The sequence below is a fragment of the Asparagus officinalis genome, chromosome 4, assembly GCF_001876935.1.
Source record: "Asparagus officinalis chromosome 4, Aspof.V1, whole genome shotgun sequence".
Lineage (NCBI taxonomy): Eukaryota > Viridiplantae > Streptophyta > Magnoliopsida > Asparagales > Asparagaceae > Asparagus > Asparagus officinalis.
The window spans coordinates 131,517,965-131,531,533 of NC_033797.1; the positions used below are offsets into that span (position 1 = coordinate 131,517,965).

General features: G+C 35.7%; 1 protein-coding gene across 1 annotated transcript; it reads right to left on the reverse strand.

Annotated features, from left to right (window-relative positions):
- Nucleotides 446–13,046, reverse strand: LOC109838900. The gene is made up of 5 exons (XM_020407329.1): nt 12,561–13,046; nt 10,820–10,918; nt 9,386–9,430; nt 4,435–4,572; nt 446–932 (listed from the first exon to the last, which is right to left on the reverse strand). Exons 1-5 carry the CDS (start codon nt 12,936–12,938, stop codon nt 591–593), a joined length of 1,002 nt encoding a protein of 333 aa, XP_020262918.1. The 5' UTR covers nt 12,939–13,046; the 3' UTR covers nt 446–590.

A 13,569-nucleotide genomic window follows, 5' to 3' on the forward strand; every position in this document is an offset into this window, starting at 1 on the left:
CGAGGAACAAATTTTAGTAAGAAAATAAACCAAAAATACTTAATCAAAGTGGGCAAAAATTATCAAAGAGTAATTGAGGAACAAATTTTTGTAAGAAAATAAACCAAAAATATCTAATCACAGTATTTAACCACATGCATTACACATGCATAAAATCTAGTACAAGTAAAATCATGTGTTTCTCCTCCTCTAGCTCAAAAAAAAAAAAAAAAACTTATTTCTTTGAGATACGTCTAACTTAATTTCACACGGATTAGAAGTTTAGAACCATTTCACGAAGTAACAAAGGGTTAAGATTTTTCCATTACACTATTCATTATAAGAATCTCATAGAGGACTAAGAGGAGAGAATTAGAAATTGAAGAAAAACACCCCCCACCTCTCATTCTTTCATTAACTAATATTGGTTGATAGGTTGTATTAAAGGAGTTAGAATGTAAATAAAAAAAAAAACTAAATATCTGACTTCGTGAAGCACGTATTCGAAAGGAAAAAAAAAACCTCATAAAGGCATCTCGAAAAAACTCACACACACACACAAGATGCATGACTAAATCACGAAGAAACCTGTAGTTCTTTCATTTACAAGCTCACATTTGCTCTGACTCTCTATGAATTCGCCTGACCCTCAAATGCACAGGTTTTTCCAACACCGAAACATTAAAACTATTCCAGACGTCTGATCTCGTCGGAAGTCCAGCAATCTTCTCTGCAATCTCCATATCTTCAGGCAGAACAGAACCGAAGACCGTGTATGCTCTTTGCCATTCATCGTGATTCGCTAGACTTATGAAGAACTCGGGGCCTGACCCGATCCATGCAACCGATCCTCTTCTTATCGTAGGGCGTGCTTCCGTCGGTATTTTCTTGAACGGGACACCCTCGGCTTCTAAGGTTCCTTGGATTAAAGCGTAGGGAGGGCCGAGAGATGCCTATAAATTTTAAAGGAAGTAAAATGGTTGAGGAATTTAGAAGAGGATTGAGATGCTAAATTGCATGTATTAATAGCAAAAAGGGTGAATTTCTGCATACAACCCCCTTGCAATTTGCTTATTCCGCTTAACACGCGTGAACTTTGAAGGATTTAAAAAATATCACTTACTTGATGTCATTACCTGTTCACAGTGATTGCTTGGATTGGAAGGCTAAGTGAGACACGTTTAGGGGCTTAAGTGCAATAAATAAAGTTCAAGGGTGAAATAAAAATGCATAGTAATGACAACTACCTGGTATGGTGTGTATTGGAACCAAAAAAAAGAAAACATTGATCAGATATTGAGTATGAAGTTTGGTTAGATACTGGAGTATGCAGGCGTATTTAAGAAAATAGCTTGGATAGGATAGATGCAAACTTAAAGGAATACAGTATTGAAAGATACGCGTTAAGTTCGTTTGCTTTAAAAGAGAAACACAAGCACCAAAAGGAGATATTTAAGAAAACTTGTTTCAACCTATTTTAAATTCTAATATTTGTTTTCAGTTTTCTAAAAAAGCAAATAGAACTAGTAGTAAGAACAACATTCAAGCAATAAAAACAGGGGAAAGGAAATGAAAAATTAACTCTATGGCCATAAAATATTATCATTAAATATGTAAATTTTCAATTCATGACATCTGTTAAGATTCGGTTTCTTGGAAAAGTTAATCATTTTTACATATGACTCACATGGTACATTGAGTTCCTCATGTGTCCATTTTCCTTACCCTTTCAAATGTTTTTTTCTTGAAATACTAACAAATTAGATCCGTGTGTTCCCTTGATAACTGCCACTTAGCTTTCTTCCATCTATACTATTCTATTAAAGCAGTTGCACATGGAACTGCCACTGTATAAAAAGCAAATGTTTTCTCCCCTAAAATTAGGGTACTGAGTCAACATGAGTTGTCAACTAAAATCCATCTCTATAGTTGGATTTTCAAAGCCTCGAGTTGTCAACCGAAACAATCTCTAGCCTATTTACCTTTCCATAATTAATAATGATAGATAATTGAATACTCCACTCAAAGAGGTGTTTTCCTTTAATCTTTATTTCTAATGCTTTTTACACCGCCCGAGTCCATATATATTGAAAGAGCAGCAACTTGTTTATCTTCACTTTTATTATTCTATGCCCTACAACCGCTACCTCCTAAATTTCCTTTCTCAAGCCAAAATTTCCAACTTGGCAATGTTCGTTAACTTGGTCAACAGTGAATTATAATTCACTTTTTGTTATAATCTAATTTTTTTTGTTTGATAACCCCATTTCTAGCAGATTATTTTGGATTATAATCTACCAAAAAATAACCTAGGATCCTAGTCATTTTTTGGTGAGTTATAATCCTCCACACGTTTGACCAACAAAAAGAAAAAAAAAGGAAAAACATCACCTTTCACATTCCTTTCTTTCTCCTTCTCTCTTCTCACATGGATTATAAACCACCCAATTTACCAGACACCTAACATTTTAATCCACTTGGATTATAATCTACCTATGGATTATAACCTAAGATTTCCAAACATGCTCTTTTCCTTGGAACAATGAAGCATTCAATTGTTATTTCTACCCCTACCAAAAAAAATCCATTCTTTTTTCTACCCTCTTCCAAACCAACTCACCCCTACCAAAGAATCCACTCTCTTCTCTACCCTCTTCGAAGCCAACTAACCCCTCCTCCGCAATTCCAAAAGCACATACACCATCATCTAGTAGGACTGCCTCCTACGTAGTTGCCACAGCCTCCTCTGCTTAAATAGACCCAAGTGTAAAAATAGTTCTTATTTCTACTGTTGTTGTTGTTGTTGCCTCATCCTAGAAAAAGATTAGGGGAACGAGCATCTTTAGATGCATCATAAATAGAATTTATCTATTATTAATTATGGACATTAAATAGACACGAGCACCTAGAGATGGCTTTGGTTGACAGCTGAAGGCTTAGGACTCCAACCACAGATATGGATTTATTTACTGCTCATCTAGACCCTGTACCCTAATTTTAGCCGAGAAAAAAGCAGTAGCTGTTTGTGAAATGGCAGTTCCAACCAGAACTATTTTAGTAGTGTAGTATTGGTGAAAGCAAACCAAGTGGCAATCCCTTTCTAGACCAGTGTCAGGCTTATAGAATTGTTCTTTCTTAAATGCTTCTGGTTAAATTCTCAATTTAAATACATATACCACATGTGAAATTAAGACTCTAGTTCTAATAAAATAGTGAAAATTAACTATGAAAATGTCAAGTATAGGTCGCCAAAGATGTCAAACTAAGCAAACTCTATGACAGGATGCTCATATTACCATGTAATCATCATCTAACAGATTTAAGCTTAGGTTCTAGATTCCATAAGGCTGATGCTGTTTGATTCAGTTGCACTCTTAAAATTATGCACAATATAGCATTACTGTTCAAGTAACTCCATACATGATGTGAATCTTGTAGAACCACAATATTTTAATTTTGGAAGATTATAAATAGTTAAATTGTTGGGGAGAAATCTTGCCCAAACAGGAGTTAAATGAGCTTTAAATAGAAGCTACGAACAAACTTTAACCCAAAAGCTTAAGCTATTAGGAAGTGAACCCAACTTCTCTTTAAATCCAAACTCTTTCTTATCCTTCTCAATGTAAGACTATATTCGCACTTGAATATCCCAACAATATGCCCTCTCACTTGTGAGTATAGTTCAATCACCAGTGGGAACCATGGATCTTTTGCAGACTTGATCTAAACAGGCAACCATGGAAGGTGACATGGCTACTCAACATCCATGGAATCTTCCAATATCTATGGACTAACCAGACCATCATCATCCCTACAGGAAATCTCAGGCACCATCCATCTATGGACTAACCCGGCTTTACACTAAAGTAGTAGCAATGTAGCAGTAACATGCCTACAAACATCCCTAGAATCTTCCCACAACCTGTGGTCTAACTAGACCTTTATCTAAACCGACGACCATGGGTGCAACATGACATGCCAAGTGCCAACCATCCTTGGATCTTCTTGGCCATAGTCAAATCTCCTGACAACTTCATGCTTCACATTTGGAGTTCAATTTTCCTTGAGCCAAAACCTTGGCTCAGATACCCTTTTTCTTTTTCTTTTTTGGATAACCCAGTCCGGAATCGGACCGAAGATCATGGGAACCGTATTAGAGCCTCCTAACTATCCGGATCACCCATGATGGGCTTCCGTTACCCATTGCTGAAGGGAGAAATCAGGCCCAAATTGGAGTTAAATGGACCTTAAATAGAGCTAAGAACCAACTTTAACCCAAAAAGCTAAAAAGCTTAATATATTAGGTATGGTGCCTAACTCTTATGTAAACCCATCACTCTTCTTATCCTTTCCATCGCGGGACTATACTCACGAATGTGCCCATATAACTCTCTATCTTGATCATTAAAGCACCAAATAAAGAGTAATCCAAAGTGCAAGACATGAGTAACTTACATCTGTGATGTGATTCCCTTGAGAATCCCATGAACTTCCTCGGCCTTCAGCCCTATAAAATTGGCAACCAGCACAATGTCGTGATCCCAATAGCTCGACAATATATGACACAGAATATGGAGCACAATCAGGCATAAGCTGTATACAAGTCAAAATATCTTAATATCATAAGAGGATAACAAAAGCAGTTCTAGTGCCTAAAAAAGAGAATAAGGATGTTATAATAAATAATAGGAAAATTGGATAAATAGCAGAGATGAGAATCGGACAAGTTCATACCAGGTACACATGAACAATTACACAGTACAAACATCTAAATCAGTGCAATTCAAGCTCTACAAACCCCTCCATGCTAGCAATACATAGTTCTTCTTTGGTAAATTTCACAAAACCCCCCGAAAATTTTGGTCCATTTTAAGATAACCCCAAAACTATGTAAACGTCAATTAACCACCCAAAACATTCTAGATAACCCCAAAATTTAGGGGTTATAGGGAAGTAGAATCAGAAAAATGAAAAGGTTTTGGAGGTTACATGACATTCTCAAACATTTTCGGGGTTATCTCAAAATGAGCCAAACTTCTAAGGGGATTTTGTGAAATTTACCCTTAGTTTTTCCTACCAAACAAATAAGTAAGCATCTACTTATCCAGATCACTTTGATGAATGGAACATATGCAAAAAGTGAATGTGAGCAAAACATGCTCCCAATGACTTCACAGTCAGTTTGTGCTAGTTTACTGAGGGGCATGGGAAATTTTCTAGGGAAACAATGATCAACAAAAGAATACAGCTACAAAGAAGATCAGATAACCAAAGAACTATACTGCATGGCATTCCAGACTTAAGATGTTGAAAAATGATGAACTTGATAAACTCATCTCCAGCTTGAATTCACGACAGTATGACACAACCAAAAAGGAAGCGGACTGGCAAAGGCAGGTAAGAAAAAGTGACAGTAATGTTTACAATGATTCTGCAGAAAATTCCAATGTCTGATATTGGAATTCTGAATAGCCGTAATTGCATAAGAGATTCTTAAAATATGATCATAAGTTTGGGATTCTGTTGTCATTGATTGTTTTAGCATGTGAACTAGAGCAGACTTGTTGGGCCATAAAAACAATAACCAGCTTTCAAAACATTCTACCAGAGAGGGAATACGACGGCATGTGTACACTATCATTTGCCCATAGATTCGATAATTTGTAATGTTTTTAACATTGAATAAGTATTGGCATCGAAGCTATACTTTTGAAGAGTTCTTTCGCCAAAGAATGCGGATCATAAATGTGGAGTCTAAATAATTGCTTAAAATGTAAATTAAAGATAAAATTATCATCATGGTGTCATTGCCCATCGCACAGTGTAGATACATTGACTGCCTCAAGTTTTTGAAACTAATTTCATTGACTTGAAAACATTTTAGAAGAACTTGCTTAAAGGGCAATTTGCTCATAAGACAATCTACTCCAGAATGCATAAAAAGATAATAAAGCATATTTAAAATGTCAATCAAAGACATATACAAGGTAGTTGTTGGTTAAATTTTATACTCTTAGAAAAGTAGATGCCTTTATATAAGTCAATTTATAAAATACACAAAAATTACAGTTTGCATCATTGATCACTGCAGGGAACTTAAAGTATCTGGTGAAGTGGTTTCTTTTATCCAATTGGCAATTGACTGGGTGAAAAGGGTCGAGCATGAGTAATTGATTGAACAGTGCAAAGGTCTACTTTGTTGTTTGACCAGCTTTGCATGCTCAGTTAAAATTGTTCGACTTCCAGGAGAGCAACACAAAAAATTTTCTAACTCATTTAAACTTGATCAACAATCAAAGTTGAATCTGATTCTACTAAGAAACTTATCAGACTGGCTCAGGTTGATGACCTACTGAAAGGTGGGTTGGAGTCATCCTGAAAACTTAACCGTAATTAATTAACTTGAATTAATGTAAGACTTCTTGGTAAGATCTAATTTAACCCAACCAAAAACTTACTCAGACTGACATGTTTGTTACCCTATATCTAGCTATGCATTTTAAACTGCCTGTAGCTGGCTAAAAGGGCAATCATTACTTCTGCACATTTGAAATTTAACAAATCCTTTTTTATCAATTTTTAATAGGCAGATAACACTATTGTACAATTGAAATATAAAAATTTCTTATAGCCATGCAATATTACACATATGTGGACAGCCAGCAAAATAGACTTTTTGCCTCCTTCCATGATGTTCATTGGAACCAAACTAAGATCAGCAATGAGATTGGAATTCAAGAGTATATATCCTTTCTTCTAAATGTCCATCCCAAGCAGAAAAAATCTATTTCCTAGAAGCAAGTTCGTAAGGAAGATAGTTTTGTAAAAGATCACTCATCACAAACATAGAACAAGAGTAGAGACTTCAAGGCAAAGAAATCTGGAAGGACAACAAAATACGAGAAAAAACTTTCATGATCGCCAAATTTTAAAGGGGTCACCCAAGACGCACATAATTCTTCTGGTAATCAGTTGGAAGCAAGCATGATCAAAGATATATCAGAATATTTGTCTCAAATATTTTATGTGTATTCTTACTAATGTGAGAGTTTGCCAATAGCAAAGCCCTTTTTTAGCTGTACAGTGTTACAGTTTATTTTAGTTTCATAACATTCAAATTTGCTTTGGACTGAAGCACCAACAAGAGAATTAGTGATCATGCTAATAATACTAATGGATTGTCTAAAATCACTTGATGTATCATCTTAAAAACATTCAGTAACGTCATAAATATATTTCATCTGATAAATGTCAGATATTGCAGAGTATATTGCATTGTACTCGCTCATGCAACTGCATGACACTTAAAACCTAAGATGCATGGACGCGGTCGAGGAACATGAATACTACACGAACACTGACACTGACGCTATAATTCTTTAAATGTAGGACAAGGAGATATAAAATATATGTAGACAACAATTGAGCACATATGTGCAATGATATTACTTTCAATTTTAATAGATGCTCTAATCTAGCACACTTGTCGGGTGCTTTCTAGGGCACATTCTGCCTTCTCGTACATTTTCGTGTTTCACATTACATGTTTAAACTAGTATTTATGATCTTCCACTTACACATTAAACAATATACTTTAATGGAAAAACCCATCAAAGTATTTTACTTGCATGAAATTATGATAAGTTTAGATATGTTTAAATATAAAAAGTGAGATACATCGAGCTACCCTATAGAAATTTGAAGACCCAAGATCTATTTCTTCTGTAGTCATAAAAATGTATAAGGAGTCTGCAAATAAATACTGGCGCATGATAAGGATGGTGTTTAAAAAAACCATTACATAACCCGTTATAACCCATTTTGTAACTTAACGGTGCCCTCTTGTTAGGTAATACACCCATTTAAACATGAAATTGTTTAACCCAAAAAATACGTTGTATTGCATTAAATGTGCATTAAGTTATATAACCAGTTAACATGAGTTTTTTAGGTTAAATTGCATCTAATTACGCATTGATGTGTCTCCATCGTCCAAATCATTTAAACCCTACCCCTTTTAGTCCCAATCACCCTATTTTCTTCTTTCCAATATGCGATCTCTTCGCCTCCTCCAACCCAAATTCTAGCTCTTTGCCTCCTCTTAAACTCCTTTGGCTATCGGCGGCTTCTATGACTCCTGTGAGGTAAATTTTTTATTTTTCAGTTATATCAGGCATCTCAGTTTATATCCTTTAAATAAACAATAATTCTAAAATTACCTTCCAAATTTCAATTTTTTTATCTTGCCAATTTACTATAAATCATATCAAACTTGTTGCTCCATTACTTTACCTTCAACATAAATTTCTAAGATATGTCACGAAATTAGAGTGCTGAGATTAATTAGTGGGTTAATTGTGTTGGTTAAATAATTGCTTTCAGCTATTACTTGATTTCGACTAGGTTTTAGTTTTCAAATTTCAGTTAATACTGGAGTTTGTGAAATTAAGTTTGCACGCAATCTCCGTATATGTAAAATTCTTATTGTTGTTACATAATCATGTTTAGTTTCGTTGATGTAGTGAACTTGATTAGGAATTAGAATATTATTGTGAAGTTAAGAACTCGAGAGTTGGAACTGTTTAGACTTGTTTTTATTGCCTTAAATGTAACAACGTTAACTTGATCATTTGATGATGCTTTTTGGAATGGTTGTTGGTCATAGAGGACTAACTTTTGTTAAGAAATCGTGATACTATATTTTTTATATTTGATAATTGTGATGTTATGTTTGAAAAGTTTGATGATTCTAAGTATTAAAGTTATTATGTATTGTTAGTATTTATAAAATATCTAAATAATTAATAAATAATATAACATATGTTACACATTACGTTTTTTTGCAATTTTTCCTTAACTCTTAACAAGAGGACAAGCGTTACATAACTCATTTTTGTTATTTTCAACATTGGATAAGGGTGTCGACATGTCTGAAACAGGTACAAGTTCATAATAGAATAGCCCATGCTACAAAGCTTGCAACTATTCCAGTGTGAAAAAATGATTTGCAAAATATTAAGAGAATAGTATGACATACATTAGAAACTCAAATATATCTTGCGTATACATCATGAAACCAGTCTTGCCCCAGCATTCAGCAAGGATATTATTTAATGTTGCCTTGTCAACTGCAGGACTGATGTTAACTTTTTATGTATTATTGGTTGTTAAACAGAAAGCTTCAAGTTAGCTTATGGTGACATGTATAGGAACCCAGGACCCGTGCAATTTGAAGGACCATGTGCTGATGTCAAGCCCTTTACATTATGTGCGGAAGATCAAGATTATATGGGTCGGATCAAGAAGCTTCAGGAATATCTAAAGAAGGTTCATAATGTTGAGTGACTAATTAGAACTTATAACCATCTTTCACCTCAAGATCAATAGCGAGAAGAATAGTGCTTACTTTGATATGAAGAGTTCCATGATCAGTTTCCAAACCAACGATGCCCTGCATGAGGTAGAAAAAGTAGAGAAAATTTCTGAGATTACCAATTCCTTAAGTTTATGCCCATAGAACCAGTATCAGGAAACTGATATATGATGGTTCCAATCTTCAGGATGGAAAAATTAATGTAAGATTCTCAAAGAATTGGGAGGCTTATACATTTACCAAAAGTAAGAAAATATAACATTTAAAACAGTGGGAGTACCATATTCAGTTGGTTGGGTACCTTAACCCTGACAAAAGTTACAAGCCAGTAAAAAGATATTGAACCTAGAAATATATTCTTCACTTGGCATGTTATTTTGGTTAAGAAACACCAAATACTTAAAGATGTTCCCAATTTCTAAAGTGCTAGTGTGGATGACTTATGAGAAATGAAGATTATTATAAATTAGCTATGCGACAAATGAACTGAAAATAGAGAACATACAAAAAATGCTCCAATTTTATTAATTATCAGAAGAGTAAGGAAACAGAAAGTGGGACAGGCTGGAAAAGCAATATTTCAGCTAAAAGAAAAGGGCTAATAAATGAAAAACATACCTTAGGACAGTTAAAGAGACTGCGGAACTAGTTGTCTACAATGAAATACATTTGTTCTGATCTAGCATGACACCAGGGGTTTTTTAAAAGAATATATTGTACTACTCAAATTTTTAGGTAAAAAGAAAGATATAGGATGATACGAACCAAAATGACCATGTTCTCTCTATGCAATAATTCTCAATGAGCCAGGCGCATGAAATTGGAATTTATGGATTAATTACAAATTGTGAGACAAATACTTCTACTCAAGTCTTTTGTGCAGAAAGGACTCGACGTGTTGGACACATGTATCACACAACACGATATTTAGGTGTTGTCTGATGGTGTTACTAAGTTCCTGTTCAAAATGGAAGTCATAACATCGTTAACTAGGTTTGTTGACTCCCTGATAATAAAAGCGAATTAAGCCAGCAGGAAGTATAAAGCCTGCTAGAAGTAATCTACTTGGCACTTAGCTTATGTCAATTATCACTGAGTAAGCATTTTCCCCATGCAATGGAATCACTGTGAAGCAAAATTCTGAGTTATGAATGTTATTATTGCTTAGCATTTTATTGGCAATCCTTTATCAACTGGAGCAAATTCCAAGCTGGGTTAACCGTGCCAAGAGTGGGGCAGGCAGTAAATCGTATAAGGCTGATCTACAGGCAACTGTAATAACCCTGCCTAATTGCACATTTAATAGAACAAGTAAGAGCACTGGAAGATGATAGAATAATCCACTGCACAAGTTTGGTATGATGCAGATATGCGCATAGGCGGTATAATATAATGAAATAAGAAAAGTGTACATAAAAGTTCTATGTCAATGTAAAAGAATGTAATGAAATCAAAGAAAGTAAATACCTCTCCTTTTCCAAAAATAAGCCCAGAAGTCCAGATAACCTTTTCCCCAGTCTCTTGTAAAGCAGGAAATAGGACATCCTTTTGTTTCTTCAACCAACACTGAAGTCAAGCAAGCAATCATAATTCAGGTATTTTACAGTGAGTTGAAATTTTCATTATCTTATTACACTCCTCAGACGAGCATAAATTTTCAAAGTCGCAAGAAGATGTCATCTGATATGTGATGAGCAATGGAGCATACTCAGATAGCAATATTTATCATACTTTGTACATCCATAAGCCAGTTTAACTAGAAATGTCAATCTAACTACAAAAGATTCTTGAAAGTCCTTAAGCTGGGATTATTAGAATAGCGGTTGAGATGTCACAATCTGGTGCGGTTAAATCATATATGAACGAAGTGTTAACTTTTTCACCAAGACTCTGTCTACAAGATTCCTTGATTACTAAAGAAGCATGATCATTGAGTTGGAGAATCAACAGATGGAGTTCACTCCTTTTTCCCCTATATCATGGCAGAATAAAGAAGGAAATGTCCAATGCTTACACCAAGTACATGTTATAAAAGGATTGCAAAAAAAACAACTAGGAGTTTCAACAGAAAGAAGTTAAATACTTATATGACCATTTTTACCAAAATTGCCCATAGAATCCCGCATGCAAACCCCAAATTTCCCATAACCCATCTCCTCAAACCACCTAAAAAAATTAAGCAGCAAAACCGAAATGTGTAAAATATTTCAATTGCCCCCGACGCCAACTCTAATAGAATCAGTCCCACCAACCATTCTCAAAACCCATTTAACCAAACCAACCAATATCAATAAAGACAAGCTGGAAATGGACATGCACCACAATTTATCCCAAAAAAAATCAAAAATTCTCCAATACCTATTTCACCAAATAATAACTTAACAAAAAAGGAAGACACAACCCAAAAATAATTAAGTTCCATTCCCTCACCTAATTTTTCACCAATAGCACTAGAAATTTATTAAAACTCTATCTTTTCTACTTCCACACTAATTACCACAAGAAAAGCTTATTGAATGTATCACTAAAATCAATCAATATAAACACAGACAAATTTTCAAAACCATCCGGTTTTGAAATTTATTCCCAAAAAAGGACCCCTTTCAACCTTAATTTCAAGAACAGACCTAGTTGGATGAAACTGGGTCTGTTTTTGAAGAAAAAAAAATTCCAAACTTCACAGGAGTTGAACTCCCGTGAAGTTTTTTCTCATAACAAAACTTCACAGGAGTTCAACTCCCGTGAAGTTTGAAATTTTTTTTTCAAAAACTGACCCAGTTTCAACCAACTGGGTCGATTTTTAAAATTAAGGTTGAAATGGGTCGTTTTTTAAAAATAAATTTTAAAAGCGGATGGTTTTGAAAATTTGTCCATATAAACACTTCCTATAACCCAATTCACCATAACACCTCGGACCAACAACTATTATTTGGAAAGTAACATGCACCACAAATTACCTTAAACATGAAAATTCACCAATATCCATTTCACTAAGCAACCTAAAAACAAGAAATACAGAAATTTTTAAGTTTCAACTTATACCTCCCCAAATTATAAGTTAGCCAAACATATCACTAGAATCAGCTGCAAAGCGACATGCACCACAATTTATAAATAAAAATAAAAATTCTCCAACACCCATTTCACCAAATCATCTAAAACAAACAAAAAAAAAACAAAATCCCCCATCAAAATCAAATTCAATTACCTCACCAAATTTCTCCCCGCACCTCTCCCTATCCCCACAAAAAACCCAAGAATCACACAAACAAGGCCCATCATCGCCCCCGCACATTGCCCTGCAAGCTCTGCAGCAACCCACAGAAGAATTGAACTTGTGATCCGTTCCCCATTTCACCGCTGACCCCCAAAGCTCCAAGTGCTCAACCCCTCTACAGCACTCCTCCTCAGAGCCCCCACTCAAAGACCCAACTCCTAGATTCTGGTTCTGAGTGAGAATTCTTGGGTTTGGGCGATGGAAAGGGAAGGAGAAGGCCATGTAGGCCAAGGAGCAGGAGACGAGGAGGGCTGCGACGAGGAGGGGGAGTGACCGGCGATTGCCGGTGTCACTGGACTTTTTGCCCATTTTGCGGGGGGATTTTGGGGGTTGACTAGAATGGAAACGAGGAGAGGAAGAAGACGATGGGATTTGTTAAGGATTTCTGAGTTTTTTGTCCTGATGAGGAGAAAATACGACGGCAGCTGTGCTCGGAGCACGTACTTATATGTGTATTTGGTGAAGTGGGGTCCACCTCAGAATTTTATTTGGGGAAATTGCTTCCGGCCCCTAATTTCCTAACAATTATTCTCCTCCCCATGCTTGTTCAACGTTCCCAAAACCCCCAAAAGTAAACTCATTATTCTCTGAATCCCTAAAACACAAAAACCAAAAGTTTTAAACATGTAAAGACTATAATACCCTTTTTTTCTCTTTTTTTTTATCTGTGATGATTTGAAAGGGTTTCCTCCATCCCTTTTCCCGATGGTGGCCACCAACGATTCAAAGAAGACTATCGTCCTCCGGAGCTCCAACAGCGAGGAGTTCGAGATCGAGGAGGTCGTAGCCATGGAGTCGCAGACGATCGGTGAGCGTTGGAGTCCCAATGGTGACGTGGTCGCTGTTCCACGAGCAATTCATCAACGCGGAGATGGTCGTGGAGGTGATAGGGATAGGGGTGAGGATGTGGGAGGGGTTCAGGAAGGATGACAGCGGGAAG